Source organism: Gouania willdenowi, chromosome 4, assembly GCF_900634775.1.
Source record: "Gouania willdenowi chromosome 4, fGouWil2.1, whole genome shotgun sequence".
Taxonomy (NCBI): domain Eukaryota; kingdom Metazoa; phylum Chordata; class Actinopteri; order Blenniiformes; family Gobiesocidae; genus Gouania; species Gouania willdenowi.
The window spans coordinates 25,799,504-25,818,062 of NC_041047.1; the positions used below are offsets into that span (position 1 = coordinate 25,799,504).

At 38.5% G+C, this 18,559-nt stretch overlaps 1 protein-coding gene across 1 annotated transcript; it reads left to right on the top strand.

Moving 5' to 3' along the window:
- The first annotated feature begins 1,124 nt into the window (after positions 1-1,124).
- fsd1 (fibronectin type III and SPRY domain containing 1) lies at positions 1,125-18,349 on the top strand. Its single transcript, XM_028444300.1, has 13 exons — positions 1,125-1,353; positions 1,926-2,021; positions 3,255-3,386; positions 5,841-5,942; positions 6,142-6,164; positions 9,267-9,388; positions 11,069-11,278; positions 11,366-11,464; positions 11,561-11,708; positions 11,848-11,930; positions 13,948-14,199; positions 14,633-14,721; positions 17,240-18,349. Exons 1-13 carry the CDS (start codon positions 1,150-1,152, stop codon positions 17,348-17,350), a joined length of 1,671 nt encoding a protein of 556 aa, XP_028300101.1. The 5' UTR covers positions 1,125-1,149; the 3' UTR covers positions 17,351-18,349.
- The last annotated feature ends 210 nt before the right edge of the window (positions 18,350-18,559 follow it).

The following is an 18,559-nucleotide window of genomic DNA, read 5'->3' on the forward strand; positions in this document are numbered from 1 at the left end:
CTCATATTTTTTTTATTAAATCTTAAAAAGGTCACTGAACATTTTAACTGCAGAGGAAATACATGATTCCTGGTGCATGCCTGCATGTGTATTGAAATGTAGGCCACCACCAAAAGAAACATCCTCGGGTTGCAGGTGGTGTCAAAACACTGACACCCACTCTAAACTCTCTCATCTCTAGTATTGTCTCTTAATCATTTGCCTTCATGTGCAAACTGATGAAGTGACTGAGGATACTAATGTGTGTATTATTAATTCATCTGCATCTGTGAGGTAAAGCTTTCTATACTTATACTTTCTATTTAATACTACTTATACTTATTGTTCATAGAGATGAGTGATCTTAGCCTACCTCTTTATTAAGGTTAAGGAAAATATAGATTTTCATTATTTTGCATGTGTGACAATATTAAAAATCTATATTTTCCATTGTCTTACCCTAACTTCCTCTTCCCTGTTCATTTTCCCCTCACAAAGGTGTATCACTTCCCTCTCTTTTTATACAATATCTTCCCTTTTTACCCCTTTTTTAGGAAGGGCTGGTGATGGTTGATGGATGAATGGAATTGGGTATGAGTGGATAGATAATAATAATAATAATAATAATAATAATAATAATAACAACAATAATAATAATAAATACACACACGCACACGCACACAACTTACAAAAACAATAACAACAACAACATAAGGACTAAACAATACAGATGGTTTGTATCTTAAAGTACATGCTGCAAATAGTGAGACATAAAAGAGCAAAAAAGAGAGAAAAAATAAGTCAACCTGTACAAAAAGGACGTTACATGGTTAAAACCATATTCCGTATATATATTTTAAAAAAAAGATATAAGTAAAATAATATAACAGTGACGATTTCTATACATCAGTATTCAGTGCACATTCCAGTTGATATACAGAATTCACCAATAACAAGTTTAGGAATATAATAAAATACATATATTTTAAATGATAAATCCAATTTTAGATAATAATAATAATAAATATAATTTTGTTTATTTATAAAATGACAACAAATTATGTAATAAATGTAATTATTGGAGAAGAATTAGAGATTAGATTATTTTTTTTCGGACGGGCAGCGTGACTTGTCACTCTGTGCACGGACTTCACTACCCAGAATCCCCTGATGACGCATGCGCGCTCCACTCAGTGGCCCAGAGGCGGTGGTGGTCGGTGTCCGTCCGGAGGATGCGTCGCAGCCAAGCAGCATCAGCACCAGCCCCACAGTGTTACTAACCCACAAGAGAAGCACCAGTCCGGGGACGGAGGACCACCAGCGGCGGTGTGTGTAGCTCCGGAGCGTCTCTGCAGCAGGATGGGGGACCAGAAGGTGAGCTGAGCCGCGACGAGCCGGGGAACAGGTGTTTCTGATGGGGGAAGCCGACTCAGGGCGGAGTTGAGGCTACAAAGGAAGGAGAGGCAGCGGGGTTGGAGGGTTTGTTCCTCGGGCGAAGACTTCTCTGTGTCTGGGACGTCCTGGGGGTAGTGTAACCGTGGTTCTGAACGGCCCACGTCCTGCCTATGTGAGTGTTTGTGTGTCAGTCAGGGACGGAGGGCCTCGGTAGATCCTTCCGCATCAGCAGCACATAGTCCTTCAGGATGAATGAGCTGCTCATTATGGGCTGGGATGAGGGTAGAGTAGCCTGGTGGACACGTCATAGCTGTGTGTGTGTGTGTGTGCGCGCGCGGCTGCATATTATTAAATTACCAATGCCCATCCTTGAGTGTGAAGAGTCGTGTCCTTCCTCTCTGATCTCATCTGAAGAGCAGGAAGCTTGAATAATCCAGGACGTCGGCCATACTCCAGGAGCTTTAATGTTTGTTTTCTACACAGATTGCTTTGTTCATGCATGTTTTAATCAATGGGTGATGTAAATGAGATGTCTGTTTATTTTTACTCAGGAGTCTTTGCGTAAGATCACTCACACGCTGGCCTCGAAGAATGAGGAGATTTCAAACTTTGTCTGCACTCTCAAACAGAGCCTAGACAACTTGGAGGTAAGTAAACACTTATACAACTGGGGGGTATCTCAGAAAGAAGGTTCAACAAACTGAGTCTATCCTCATAAACTCTGAGTTAACATACCCCGCCATGGGAAACTCTGAGTATTTGGTTCTATTACAGCTGGTATGAAGTAGGTCAATCAACTCTGAGTATGTAAACCAGGGCTCTATACTAACTTTTCCAGTGGTGGCACTGGTGCGACCAGCCTTTTGAGTTGGTCGCACCAGCACAGAATTCCGTCGCACCCTTTTTTTGCATACCCATGCATGTTGATGAATAGTTGACTTAACTGGCGTACCGTAGTTTTGTATGAAGTTACGATTGACAATAACTCAAGGTATATGTGAGCGCACGTCCACGTTGTGATGTTACAAAGGTGTGGTCTGAGAAGAGTGTTAAAGTAATATAAAGTGTTCCTTAAGAAGCGATGGCGTTCTCAAACATATTCCTCAGGAAAACAAAGAATAACCAGTCTTGGATGGAAACACCTCTCACAGCATAGAATATCTCTAATTATTTGAGCCTTGGATTTGGAATGAATTTACAATCCATGACTGACTGGTGTTCTGGTGGGCGGAGCCAGGTAGAAACAGGGTTTCTTATACAAAACCTGCAGCGAGCCGGTTCAGTTCATGGAGAATTTTTTCATTACCGATATTGCAGTCTTGCGTACCGGCCGATACTGCTATTGATCCGATATCAGCATGAATCATACATATATTTTTTTTTCTCTCTCTTTTCTTTAATAAAAAATTATAATGACTTATTTTGTAGTGTGGAATGTTTGAAAAGGCTTGATCAAGTGATGTTACTCAAACAAAAAACTATAGTCAGCAACAGTAGTTATAAGAAAAACTGACCCATTTATTATTAACCAATTGGTTACATCATGTTTAACCTTCAACATAATATCTACAATATTCTACAATTGAATAAAATAAATAAAAAATGAATTGAAAAATGAACAAATTGGGAAATTTGAATTCGATATTTGTTTTCAGGCTATTATCGGACCGATATTGATATCGGATCAGGACACCCCTAACTCAGAGTATCACTTACCTTGCTTTATACAACTCGAAACTTATTTGAGCCCGAACACACTCAGAGTTTGAACATAACCCGCTTTCTGGAATACCCCTCAGATCTATATTTGATCAAGGTCACCATACTTGCCTGATGTAATAGCAGTAGAGTGGTTAACACGATTTTTGGTGCGACACCAGGCAAACTCCAATCGAGTCCAGGATGACCTGCAGTCAGAGTTCACTTCCCTCCACACCATTCTGGATGAAATGAAGGAAAACATGTTGACACGCATCAAACAGGAGAGAGCCAGTCGGACCTACGAGCTACAGGTAACGTCTCTTTTATTCTGAAACATGTTTGGAGTAGGCCTGGGCGATATGGCCTTTTATAAATACCGCGATATTTTTAGGCCATATCACGATACACGATATATATCTCGATATTTTGCATTACCCTTGAATTAACACTTTGATGCACAAAATCACACCAGTATGATGATTCTATATGTCTACATTAAAACATTCTTGATCATACTGCATTAATATATGCCAATTTTAAACTTTCATGCAAAAAAGGGGATATCACAACTAAGTCAAAGTTGACATAACTGTATTTATTAAACAGTGAGTGGCTCAAACATAAAATTGTCAACAGAAAGTGCACGTTCTGTGCAAAATTGTCACAGAGACATTTCAAAACAAGACATTAGTGCAGGATGCAACTCACATGGCATTTCAAAACACAAAATTAAAGTGCACTTTTTGTACATAATGCCACTACAAAATTTAAAACAAATAGTGCCCTTTTGTGCATGTTGTCATTAAGATGACATTTCAAAACAACACTAAATTTAAGTGCACCTTTTGTGCATAATGCCACTAAGATATTTAAAAAAAAAAAAAAAGTCCGCGAGTTTAACGGTATGGTCATTTTCAACACCGCACAGACTACAAGCTGCGATATATCGAATATATTCGATATATCGCCCAGCCCTAGTTTGGAGGTAGGGCTGGGAGATATGGACCAAAAGTCATATCTCTATATTTTTTCTGAAAATGGCGATATACGATACAAACCTCAATATTTTCATTTTCAATAAAGTCTTAACAGAAAGACAATTTGCTGATGAAAAATGCCACACAGGCAAATTTATTAACAAGCAGCTGCACGATAAAATTCACTTTTAGCTTTTTGTCCTGGCTTATTTAGGGAAAGGTCTGCAGTAATCCATGTAACTGTGCTTTTCATGCTGTTTTCCTAAAATGAGTATTTTGAATTCAAAATAAGATTTAAAAAAATCATATATCACTACAGTTGGAGGTAATACACTGAGCAAATCATTAGGTTCAGATTTGAAATAACTTCATATCTGTAAGATATGTATGGATGAAGTGTTCAGATGTTCTGATGGTCCGAAAACTTTCCCACTTTCAGATCATCGTACCATGTTTTTGCTTGTTGGTGGGACTGTGTTTTTATTAAAGGGAACAAAAAGGTCAAAGTGAAAAGTGACTTATTTAAATATTTATTCAGGATGTGGTCAGATCATAGTAGGTTCTTCTAAGAAACTTAACTACACAGTACCACACAGGAAATATGTTGTTTCATGTGCACAGACTAGTTTAATCCCCTAACGATGCACCTATATGACTTATTTAGAATCTATGTGATGACCAAAAATGTTGAACCTCTGTGGCAGAGGTGTCAAAATGCAGACCAGTTTGATCTCAAGTGGGCGGCAGATTTTAGGTGGGAAAAAAAGAACAATTTTAACATCATTGTGCCCTAGTTTACAATATAATTTCAATTCACTTACAAAATTCTTGATGTTGTTACCAATTTTTGTGTAATTTATAGGGATTTTTGTGAAATTGTTTGTGAGAAATTGCGAGGTTGGTGGAAATATTGAGTTATTTTCACAATTTGCTATTAAATATGACTGCATTCATGTTATATAAACAAAGGAAAAATACAAGCCCCTACAAATATTGTTGAGTTTCATTAAATTTGTGAATTTGAGATATCTGCAACTGGATTATTTGGTAATTTACACAATTCATGTTTTCTCTGTCATTTATTCTCCTGCGGGCCAAATTGGGTGGTTTAAAGGGCCAGATTAGGCCCCCGGGCCTTCAGTTTGACAGTGACACATGTGCTCTATGGGCTATTACCAAACAAAACAATAACCCCCCCCACACACACACACACACACACATGAAATATGTGTCAAGAAAATGTTTCCAAAACCTTTCTGCTTAACTAAGGAAAAACTGAACCTAACATAATCTGCATAAAAATGCAGTTTACACTTTTCAATGTATTGTTTTTGTGTAGTCTTTGTGCAATAAGAAGGATCAATGGCACGTCTTGCGGATAGTAAACTTGCTGTCTTCCTCTAAAACTATGTTGGAAGTGCACACCACTGACATGTTTCAGCTAGCTTAGCGTGAAGCGGCTCTGGCTGAGCGGAGTCAAAGGGTGAAGCAATATTATCAGGTTGGTTGTCTTATCGGAAAAATCATTTTAACATTTTAAAATTTCTTAAATGTTTTCTTTTTTTTTTTTTTTTTCAATGATCTTATTCCATTTTGCCATTTTTTATAGATAAAAGTTCATTAAACTACCTATTGTGTGTTTGAATTGATTGACTTTCAGCATTACCAGAATAAAAAGCCAGGGCTGGCGCTGCAGGGACCAGAACACTGAGAACAGTCCTGTTATTGTCAGGACATATGATCCAGTTTGTGGCTTGGCTCTGAGTGTGAGCTGCTCTTTTCCCTCAGAGTCAGCTGAGCGCCTGCTCCAAAGCCCTGGAGAGTTCCGAGGAGCTGCTGGAGCTGGCCAATCAGACGCTGTGCTCCTCTGAAGCTGACGGCTTCCCTCAGGTATCCTCTGCTCTGCTGCTGCTGCTCTACACCCCACACACTGCTTACTGTGCCACATTCAGCCGTGTGTGTTGTCCTAATATTATTTATGATTACATGAACACCAAACTACTTTTGTGTGCAATGACAACTACAACTCAGACCTGTCTCCACTCCGTATCTCCTTTGTTTTCCTTTCCCTTCTGCTTCTCCTCTCCAGGCGGCCAAAGACATTAAGGATAGGTATAGTACTCAGCCATCCATTGCTTTCCTCTTCTTGTAGCTTTGTTTACCCAGTGAGCAGTCCCCTACTGTAGCATGCATGCATTCATACACGTAGCCCCCCCACACACAGCCTTATAGACAACAATAGCTTATGGCTGGACGATATGGACCAAAACTAATATCTCAATATATTAAGTCTGATCAGAAAGACGATTCTCGGTTAAATTTGCTAATGTGAAATTCCACACAGACAAATTTATTTACATACAGTTGATTTGGTTGATCTGTAGCTGTGTTTCCATTACCCTTGGAAATGTGCAAAATCTAAATGGCTCAATAAAAACTGGTAAGGGAAACACCTGAATTTCGAAAAAATACTCAAATATCGCTAAAAAGTTTTTTTTTTGCTTACATGGGGAGGATTTTCAGGCGTTTCGATATTGAAATGTGTCTTAAAAGCGCAATAGAAATACACGTCAGAACGTGATGTACCTGGTCACATGACGTGACATACCTGGCCACATGACCTCTTCTTGTCGAGAAAACATGGCGCGGTTGTGTAAACAGAAGAGGAGCATTCTACTTAAAGATGTATTACTGCCACATTAGACATGAAACAACAAAGGAATACAGAGTGTTATAAGGAGGTTTGGAGCGTCCATCTTCCTGCAGAAAAGTCTCGTGGGATGTGATTTCACGGGAGTTCCAAGGCTTTATTTGACAGGGACAATGTACAATCAGAAACATAACAGTAAATGTACCAGAGTTAGCCTAATAGCTATTTTTCATCTTCTGTCCATGGACACCTGTTAAAAGTCACCTTAAAAACAAAATTTATTCAGTGGAAACACGTTGAAAGCGCAATTAAACTTAGTCGACATTTAGAAATATTTATTTTATTTTATTGCATTTTCCAATATGGCCATGCCTGTCAAGGTTACTGTCAAATAGGCATCATATTTAGAATTCCTGAGGTCCAGAACCTTAAAAATGTGTTTTTAATTTTAATTATGTGACTTTTGGTTTGCTAGTAACTAGAGATGTAACGATTAATCGTAAGGCAGTTAAAAATCGATTCATAGGTATCACGGTTGATATCAATTTTCTGAAAATTGAATCGCAGTACTTTTTTTAACTTGTATCCACAAGTGTAGGCGGCGGGCGGAGTCTGCTAATACTTTCTTTCTGGCCGCCTTCTACTCTTAAATATGTTAATAAATGATTCATTACCCCTTTAGCCGAAAGAATATCTGTAATAGTACTTGAATATCTGTAAAAGTCACGTTTTTCTATTAGCTCTGTCTGCTAGCATAGCTTCTCTTCTGCACTGAAAGATATCTGCATGCCAACCGACCACTGTATTACCAGCGCCCTCTGCTGGTCCAAACAAATATGACGTAAATCATTGCAATCACCTTTTTTTTTTTTTTTTTTTAAAGTCCAATTGTTAAGGCACAAAATACATTTTCAGTTGCACTTTTAAAAAGAAAAATAACTATTATGCAGTTTTGCATTGTTTATTATAGAACCAGAATTTAAATTAATAGGCTTCATTTTCATTTGTATTATTCCTTTATTTATTTCATTTAAGATTTATTTTTAGTTAAATTGCATTGTTTTGAACAGTTTATCAAGGAATTCTTTTGACAATGAAAAATAAAAGGAAAATAGTACCGTATTTTCTACGAGAATCGTATCGTGAACCCAGTATCGTGAATCGAATCGTTACATCCCTACTAGTAACAGAAAAATCTGTTTTTGGGTGGGAACCATTTTGAATTGTCCATTATATTTTGCAACCCATTGAGAATTAACTCCGGCTCCCGCCAGATTTGAATTAAGCAGATAAAAATCTGCAAGTATGAAAAATTCCATGACAAATTTGCACAATTCTTCCTCAAACAGAAGAATGTGTGTGAGTGAGTTCTCTAATGTGGATAAACGTTTAGGGGAAGGTCTGCGTTAGGAAAATATATCTAAATGTGCTTTTAATGCTGTTCTGAGAAGTAGTGAAATCAGCGACTCCTAAAATGAGAAAATAAATATATATATATATATGTATTGATATAGGAGTTGTAGTAATTTTTCATATCACCAAAATGGAAAACTTGATATATCGTCCAGTCCTACGATAGCTCTGCTCTCAGATCCTTTTGTCTCTTTGTTTTCCGTCTGTACCAGGCTGTGTCCACCCCTCCCTGTCTGAAAGCGGCTCCCTGTCCAGCTTTGTTTATTAAGTGTGGGTCAGAGGGATGAGCTCAGAGGCAGCAACAGGACTCTGGTTAGAGCCCCTCTTTAGGGGACAGTCGTAGAGTGACCCCCCCCTTCTTCCTTTCCTTTCTGGTTCACATTTGAAAATTACAGCGCACTTGTTTCCACCAGGGTTGGGGTCAATTACAATTGTAATTGCATAATGGATAATTAATTACAATTATGGTGTAATTATAATTGTAATTTTAACAATCTGTCACCATTGGAATTGAGTTTAGATAATTTACTTTGTCATTGTAATTACCATGGAAATTAAATTCAATAAAAACTTTCAATTACAATTTAATTTAACACAAAACAGGTTTATGGTTTTCACGTATTTAGTTAACAAATAATAAAATAGTTTTCCCACTACCAGTCAGTGAATGTTCACACTCATACAGATGGTAAGGGTTAGAGGAGTTAAGGGTAAGAGTTTTTTAATAAGGACAATACAATTTTACAGAATAACAATACTGTGAATGCACCTGATGTTTTGTACAAAGAGTTTATTTTAGCTATTGCTGAATTCCAACTCTTGTCCCTAGATGAGCTTTTACACAAGATATTATAATAAATGCACTCAAATGTAAATGTAAAGATGGTAAAACAACATTGTACACAAAAAACATGCATACAATTATCACAATGCTATATGAATAAATTGTTGAACTTTAGTAATTGAGAATGGAAATGTAATGGACTTTCGGGGGAAAAATAATCATTGTAATTTATTTGTAATTGGAAAAAATGCTGGGTATCGTATTCTTAATTGAACATAGATAATTGAAAACATAATTGTAAATGACCCCAACCCTGGTTTCCACCCCATGTTGTTTTTGTGTTTTTTGTGTATCTCTTTGTGTGCAGTGTGACTATGGCCCCGGCCTTCCGTCTCTCCCTGAAGGCCAAAGCCAGCGACAACATGAGTCACTTGATGGTGGACTTCAGCCAGGAGAGAGAGATGCTGCATGGCCTCAAGTTTCTCCCAGGTCTGCTCCACTTTCATCACAAATGGAAACAAAACAGTGGCAGACATGTATTCTGTTACAACAGGGCTGTGCTTCAGCTGATTGATCGTACTTAGATTACCTGTACTCACCTGGTGTAGGATTACTCCTCGGCCTTTTCTCAATTCCATTATTAGTAGCAGCGCTGAATGTGTACTAAGCAGTTAGAATAGGAGTTGGCTTCAACATTATTACACTCATTTTGGAGAAGAGGATTGTTTGGAAATGTATTTTTGGACATACTGTATGTGTCAAACTTAAGACCTGAGGGCCAAATCTGGCCCTTCAGAGCATCCGATTTGGCCCACAGGAGAAAGTGAAAATGACTGAAAAAAACATGAATCATTGTGTAAATTACCAAATAATTCAGTTGTAGATTGTTGTTGAAAGAACTCAGATCTTTTTATCGAAATCCTGTAATTTTTCTCAAATTATTCCACAAAATCTCCCCAAATTAAATGAAAATTGGTCAAAAAATAAATAAATCAAAGGACATTTAAGTATCTGTCTAATTATAACTGGAAGTGCAAACTTTTGCGCTTTAATGTTGAAATTGTTTGTTTCCCCGCCTAAAACATGCGGCCCTTGTGATCAAACTGGTCCATATTTGGCCCTTGAACTAAAATGAGTTTGACACGCCTGAGTTAGACATTTAATCATATAAAAAAACAATTATAACTAACAGCAACACAGCTTGGATTCTATCATATTAATTTTTTTTTATTATATTATATAAATGAGTATCTAACTTTTCTTTTCATAACTAATAATAATCCGTACATTGCCTGAGATGTTTTTGAAACAATCTATCTCTACCTTATTCACTTTGAAAAAGCTATTGGTAAACGTGTGTATGATAATGTGCGTAATAATGTGCGCATCATTTTAACTGAAATGATCAGTTTGCAAGAATAATATCAGACATTTTAAAGTGACATATAGTTCTTCAAAGTGAAACATTAAGATTAAAGGTTTGTCAAAATGTTCAATTAAAAAATAAATAAAAATTAACGCCAATGAATTCAAAATAAAACAATTCTCAGGCTCCAAGTATAGCTAAATTTATGAACTCTAAAACTGTGCCATGCCAAATGTGCCATGTGGGTAACAACATAATAGGTAGAAGCCGCAACCTGAACACAAGACAGTGACTGGGTGTTGATCAGAAAGGACACGACTAAGAGAGTATGGATTATTTGATTGTTTTCTGGTCATTCCATTTTTTGTAGTTTCACAGAGTCCGTTGATCATTTAAAAAAAAAATTATAATAATTTACTCAGTAACTGTTGGGTATAGAATTACTTAACTTCTCTTAAAACATACTTAAATACAAGTAAAATTACTGATTTAGAAGTATACTCAAAAAAGTACAAGTACCCATAAAAGCAACTCAATTACAGTAACATGAGTTCTTATAAGAATTACTTTCACCTCTGCTTTTAATTGTTGGCTGTCCAATGCTGACCTCAAGTGGCAGGAAGTTATATCTGCAGTATTAACATGGGGGAAAAAAATCATTCAAATAGAACCACATATATAAAGCTGTTTAATTTATTTATTTATTTTTTTTCAAAGTAAATCATATTGGAAAGTTTTTAAATATGTCTTTAAAAAAACCAAGATTTATTGAACTTCTTTGAGCTGTTATTGCTTCTTCTCAGTTCCAGCCACTCCAGAGATCCAGGTGTCAGAGTGTCAGGTGTGCGACAACACGGTGACGGTAGTTTGGGCCTTACCGGAGGCTGACACTAAGATTGATCACTACATACTGGAGCATCGACGCACAAACCACGAGGGTCCGCCGCGTCTCAGGGAGGATTACCCCTGGATGGTGGTGGAGGGGATCAAAGAGACAGAGCATGTGATCACAGGTGGGAGCAGGACTGCTTAGTGATATCTACTGTTGGTGAGTAATGAATAAATAAATAACAATAAAAAAACATCTGTTAAACCCCCAGGTCTGCGCTTCGACACCCGTTACATGACCTTCAGAGTAAAAGCATGCAACAAGGCCGTGGCTGGAGATTTTTCTGAGCCGATAACACTTGAAACTCACGGTGAGAACACAAAAACAGTTTTTGATTTTGGAGACATGTGTACGTTAAGATTGATAATACAAGCTTTCTCCCCCCTTCTCCACTAATTATTTGCAGCTTTCACATTCAAACTGGACTCTGGCTCCTCCCACCAGAACCTAAAGGTGGACGACCTGAGTGTAGAGTGGGACAGCTGTGGAGGAAAAATACAAGACATCCGAAAAGAAAAGAACCGAACCAACTCCCCGATGCACTCCCCCGCCAGGTGACTATAACAGGACAAAAAGATGTCTTTAAAGCAGGCTTTTCGTGCTCTCTTGGTGTCATTATTAACACTGACCTCACATGCATGTTGTCAGGATGTGTACAAGTGCCAGTTAAAAAGTCACCCTATGTGTCATCAGGTCAGCTCTCATGTCCCCCAAAAGGGCACCAACAGCCCGGCCTGGCAGAGACAGATTCACAGCAGAGTCCTACACAGTCCTGGGTATGACACACGCACACACACTAATTCTCATGGGGGTATGTGAAGAGACAACATTGGAAGCTAGAATATTAATAGAGCAGTAGTCAGGAGCCTCCATGCAAATTTGCCACAAATTACACGTTGGCATCTATAAGTCTCCCTCTAGGGGTGATAGAAAAACAATTTCATCAAAGCACAAATATGGCGAGAGCTACATTGCTGTGCTCTAGCCAAATGTGTTGGATGCTGCCACGTACTGGTTCCTAAGGGATTTTCAACTTTACAAGTCAACTTAACAAGACTTTATGTGGAGAACAATAAGCAGATTCGGCATCTCACCGCTTGCAAGGTATGCTGTTCCGGGTCAAGGATCAGGACTACCCAGACACATAAACATGGCGGAGTGCGACACAGACATTGAATACTTTGAGAGTTGTAAAATCAATGTTTTAAAATAATTCTGTCAGAAACGTGGATTCAGTGTTACCGGGAAGAGAAAGAAAGAACTTTTGGCCCTTGCTTGGGCATTGTCATTGCAAAAAGCCCCGATTGTTTTAACAAAACATCAGCAACGAGAGGCTGTCAACCTTGATTATAAATCTCTGCTTGAGATCGATGTTGACAGTTGTCAGATGACAATTCCAGATTCCTTAGAGCTGAGAGAATGTTAGGAAAATGAGTTGACAGCAGCAAATAAATGGCCTCCTGCATCTACTTAGATATAAATACTTCTCTGATTCGCAAGGACTTTCTAATTTAGTCAATTTTTTATTTCAGTAGGAAATAGAGGTTCCTTTATTGCACTCGTGAATAGGGCAAAATTCTTCCATCCACTTATTAAGCCCATGTGTAACTTTGGGGCAGTCATGCACTGAACAATGGGAACCCTTAAAACAACCTTACACAATATAAATTCTTTAATAGTAGGTTGTTCCACTACGATAGTATGACTTTATCGGGCTTTGTTGACAACATGGTTAGTCGTGAACTCTGACCCAGAACATATTGACCGGGGCGCCACCCTTGCGCACTGATAATGCTGACTATGCTTATTAAAGATTCAGACTCTCTCAAATTCACCCAAACATTGCAGAGTTCTATTCATCCTCTCAACCTCACCCTTCTCATTAAAGTTGTAGGGAGTTGTATTTCACTGTTTTAGGGTGATGAATATGGTGAATCACTGCTATTTGTTAAATCATCAAATGTTTAGTAGATTTATTTTTCAAAAATAAAATAGTGTCTCACTGAAAATGCCAGTAGGCTAATTAATTAAATAAATCTGAAGATGTTTTCTTGTGTGCTTACAGGTTATTATTTTTTTATATATATTATTCCTCAAGAGGATAGGTAAAATTCCGAGGCAGATTTTCACTATATGGCTACATTGTATATAACTTTACATTATTATGTTTTTAAGTGTGCAGGAGTAGGGAATACATAGCTTCAGGTTAAATGTTTGAAAGGGTACAGGACTGTGAAAAGTTTAGGAAGTGCTGATCTAGTGGTGGCAGTGAAAAAATGTCATCAAAAAAGTGTGGAGCAACATTACTTTGTAAATGTAATGTCAACACGTTGATACTCTTTGCCACCACATGTGTGAATGTGGATTTTTAATTTAAACATGAAGACTCGAGCTCTTTCAAATTCAGCCAAATATTAAAGAGTTCTGTGCAACTCAACCTCACCCTTCTCATGATCTTTTTTCAATCTTCAGATTTAGAAAATGGTTGTCTACTTGTCTTTAGTTGGATCAAATTTCCCCTTGTGGGACTTAAAAAGGTCAAGAATACTCTGCTTCTACAATATGTCAGTATTTCTGTATTTTTGCATTTTTAGTTTAATTTGATTGAAATTTAAAAAGAAGACTAACAGAATATTGGCATATATACATAAAAAAAAAGAATATTAAATGTAATGTGATTAAAACAAATCTTTACAGCAAAATCGCAATCAACTGATTGGATTTCAGTCCACAGCAGCAGCTCCAAAATACAATCCAGTGTTTACTGTCATTTTCTTTTTTGTGTCACCACAGCTGACACCATGATCGACGCCGGCCAGCAGTACTGGGAAGTGCGCTTCGATAAGGAGAGTAAGGCGTTTGCTGTGGGCGTAGCTCTGCGCAGCCTCGGCCGATTCGACCAGTTGGGGAAGACGAGCGCTTCCTGGTGCATCCACCTGAACAACTGGCTGCAGCAGAGCCTCACAGCCAAGCACAACAACAAGGCTCGGACCCTGGACTGCCCCATACCCAGCATCATAGGAACATACATCAATTATGATGAAGGTCACTTGTATTATATTTGTTTGATTTTAAAAAAAATATTGACAATGTTTTTCTATGATTAAATGTTGATTTCCTAAAAAGAAAAAGATGAACCAGTGGATCATCTTTCATTCTGTAAAACCAAACGTTAATACTAAGCATTCTTTTGTCAAAATCTAAACTACTTGGAAAAACTCAGTGACTCATTTATTTGTTAGCAATGCTAATAAAATGTTCCTAATATCAATAGTTTATTATGTAACATACAATATTAAAGCGATTATTTGGCCCTAGTTTATTTGTGAGGAGTCACATTTAAGTCTGAAGCTTTCTAACCAATCCTGACATGTCTTTCTGCTTTTTTATCTTTTTGTTTTTAATGTCTGCCTGTTACATGCAAATCAAAAAATAAAGCATTTTAAATCTAATGTGATTTTTTTTCTTTCCCCTTCAGGCATTCTGTCCTTTTACAACGCCAAAACGAAGCAGCTGATGCACACGTTCAAAACAAAGTTCCAGCAGCCACTAATTCCAGCTTTTATGGTGAGAATGGTTTATTTTTCAGAGTTAATGCGACATTGACATATTCTTTGTGCTTCCAAAAACCTTGGCCCTCATTTTATCAACCTTGCGTGAAAACAAGTGCAAATTTGAGTGCACGTTTGGTCGTACAACAGGACCAATGTGTGAGTCATGAAACATTCATATCTGATCACTGCCACCGTACAAACGATCGGGATTTGATTAATCCGGTGGCTGAATCTTATCGTCATTATCTTGTTACACCCTCCCATTTCGGAGGCCCCGCCCACTGAGGTCAAACAAGAAAAGAAGCTTTTCCAAGATGAAAATTAGCATCCTCATTTCTGAGGTGGGCAAAAAAAGATTAATTTTTCGACAGGAATTAAAGAAGCACATTTAAACGCTCTGTGGAAGAGGATCAGTTACTGAGCAGGTGATGTCTGCCCCCCTGTGTGCGCTGCCAGCAACTTTACAACAGAGATCCTGGAGACACACACAGAAAGATGACGTTTATATTGACCTCAGCCCACACTCTTTAGGCAACAATTATCACATTAAAATAAATTAAGGATCGAAACGCTTTAAAAAAGCCTTAAATATGACTAAATGTTGTCCCTTGTCTGTGTTTATTATGCCTTCAGCCAATTTCACCCACATTTCATCACATTACCGATTACTGCAGAACATTTGTGAAAGTTTAAGGAACTATTTACATTTAAAAGCATGAATGGGGTCCAGTTTCCGCCATACAACCCCCAGTGATGTGCTGTACGGAGGAAATCAGACCTCATCCTCCAAGATGGAGCAAAGCAGCATCCTGTGTATGTGTATGTCTGTGTGTTTGTGTGTGTGCACTTGGTGAACCACACCCTCCTGCTCGGTAGCGGAGTTCACCTGTGGAGTTATACAGTATTCCATGAAAGGGAAACCTAAAAAGTGGTGTCAGTCAGTCATAACGCGGGCTTTTTAAAATTAATTTTATTTCATTTGTTTTAATAAACCATTTAAATCTGTTCTGAATGTGTGTCTGCTTATGCTTAAATGGCAGCTGAGGTTTGTTTAATATTTTACTTTCAGTCTCACTCATATTTTGCTGTATTGTATCACAAATCCACACACTCAGATTATCGTACACGAGGTCAGACCTGACATGAAATCTGATAATAGCATACGCTCACGTCAGAATTGATGAATGCCAAAGCTTTTGTGAATTTGGTCAAACGCTCAGATCTGGAGCCTCATTTATAAAAGTGTGCCTAAGTAAACACACTTCAGCTGGCGTACACTAAAAACCAGGAAGTGCATACGAATCTTTTTTTTTTACGATTTATAAACGAGGGCGCACGTACGTTCCACACCTGTTTCCGTTTCTAAATCACAATCAACTCAAAGGTTGGCGCACATGAAGAAACATCTTGTTCCGCCCATTTGGTGCCCATAAAAGGTCAGGTGAACGCCCTCAATGAATATTCACTAATACGAATTTCACGGTGGACCGAGGTGGAAAACGAGCAAATAAAACAAATTCCACTCAATGTGAGGTGGAGGTATTAATTGTTGAGGTGGACACACACAGGAGAGCGTAATTTGGTGACACTGTGCATTACGAATGATAGAAAGGCAGATTGCGTTGCGTTGCATCATCAGACTGTGACAGGTGGAAAATAAACGATCACACATAAAAGCTGAGGAGAAAATGTGGATCACTCTTCATAGGAAGAACATCTGTTCAACAGGTGGAGGAAAGAGCACCGGAGCTCAGACTCACAAAAAGATGGAGGATCAGTGGGGATCCCCTCTGTGTAACAATGGTGGGGGACACACAGATCCACTATATATATGCGCCTAAAACATGGGATTAAACTTCGCAGCAGCTCGTCTTCCTCCCGCAGCACCTCGTCCTCACGGGGGGGTCCCAGTTCTGTCTATATGTCTTGCTGGTCTCTGTAGACCCTCTCCCTCCAGAGTCTCGCGAGCACCTCGTTCTCCAGCAGTGCCAAATATGCCACTGTGTGTATTAACGCATTAGTGTGTTCCTTTTTATAACAGCTACAGGTGTTGCAGCCAATTGATTGGCAGTTTTGCGCAATGATCATGTGACTTTGATTACAATTATTATTATTATTATTAATATAAAACTATTTGTAGGCACGCACGCGTCACTCACTCCCTGCGGGCGTCAGTATAATTTTTACCTCCTCCGTTTTTGCAAATGCATCTTTTAAATAATATGTGTTGTGAAATGTTCAATGTGTGTTTCACACAAATTTTATTAATTTCACAGAGCTGTCTTTAATTTAATTATTCTCGTGTTGCGTCGGAGTTTCCCGTTTCTCATGATTTTGTGCGTACGGCAGGGTCAGAGCTCCCATGGAGGTGCGCACATTATCTCGCCAGGTTTTTGTTTTATAAATCCCAAACTTTGCTGATATGTGACGTATGCTTCCTTTTGTACGTACGCAGCGTTTATAAATGAACATATGATGAATGAGGGCAGGTGTGTTTGTAACCCTTCTTGTGTCCGTGCTGCCCCCTGTAGGTGTGGAACGGCAGCTTCTCGGTGGTAACGGGGCTGCAGGTTCCCAGTGTGGTCCAGAGTGGACAGAGAAAGAACAGCGGCACCAGCAGCTCCAACGCCAGCCTCACATAAACACCATGAACCTCAGTCACCTGAGCAGCCACAGATGAGAGGAGTTGTGTAACTGGAATCTGACGTCTCAGCCTCTTCCAGGAACAAGTGGCTCGCCTGCATTCTCTGAAGTCTGTAAATGTGTGGCTGGGGGTTTGCCATGAGGACACGTAAGGTGTGACCTCATTAGTTTTCCTCTTTCTGAACACTCCTTTAGCACCTCTGCTGCTAGGGCAACCATTTAGCGCTGGCCGCTGCCTTTTTTTCCATATCCTTCATCCACACGTTTCAGAACCACATTCAACCTCTGCCTGCTCCTTCCCTGTGCCTTCCTATACATCTGATCGACCAATTAGGATCAATCGTAACCAGACTACAAATTCCCTCTTTTATTAATTTAGTTTAAAAACATGATTTTCGTCAGTGGTTTTCTATCACATCTGTCAGTCAACCAGCTAATAAAAACCACACAACAGCAAGAAGATAAGATAAGATAATTACATTGCACAAGAGGTATTCCCTTATATAGCATGCTCAGCAAACAGAAATAATTACAGCTCTTTTCCTTTATCTGACTTCTTCATGAAGCATTTGGACACTGTTTTACAATACTGAAAATAACAACTACTCTACTCAAGTTCCATGACTGCACCTTGGTGTGTGTATGGGTGTTTATCCTTCAAATGAAGCAGAGAAATGTATTCCTGTGCGCAGTATTGGCCAAGTCTAGGAAATATTTAACCCTTTAGCTCTAGCTAACAAGCTAAACCAACCTTTATGGTGAAGTCTAATCCGTCCGTGCACTTTTTCTCTCTGCTAGCTTCAATGTTTTGAGTCATCCTTTTGCCATGTGACTTGTTTGTGTGTGCGTGTCCTGAATAACTTGTAGCTCACAATGCTTTAAAGAATCGTCCAGCTGATGCTACTGTTCACTTTATTTCACATATCACAGATTATCGTATGTAAATACCTTAATTTTTCACTATCTGTCATTGAGGTAATAAAGGATCCTGGAGCTCACGTTGTGTCTTTCTTTGAGAAGCAGTACAACGTTGATGATTCATGTTGTCCGTCAGAGTGGAAACGGTGCATATGAGAGGCAAAATCTTTACAAGAATGAAAGTGTGTTTACAACATGTTATTGCGTGCTTTCTATACAATCTGCTTAATGAAACAGTATATCTGCACTACAAACACATTCTCTGTAGGAAAGTATAAACACTGATGAGG

What these genes read in the sequence shown, in the direction of transcription:
- fsd1 (XM_028444300.1), top strand. Translation starts at nt 1,150, where the DNA reads ATGACGCATGCGCGCTCCACTCAGTGGCCCAGAGGCGGTGGTGGTCGG. An exon ending in GCAGGATGGGGGACCAGAAG is followed by an intron (nt 1,354 to 1,925) that starts GTGAGCTGAGCC and finishes ATTTTTACTCAG; the next exon opens with GAGTCTTTGCGTAAGATCAC. An exon ending in GACAGAGCATGTGATCACAG is followed by an intron (nt 11,279 to 11,365) that starts GTGGGAGCAGGA and finishes TTAAACCCCCAG; the next exon opens with GTCTGCGCTTCGACACCCGT.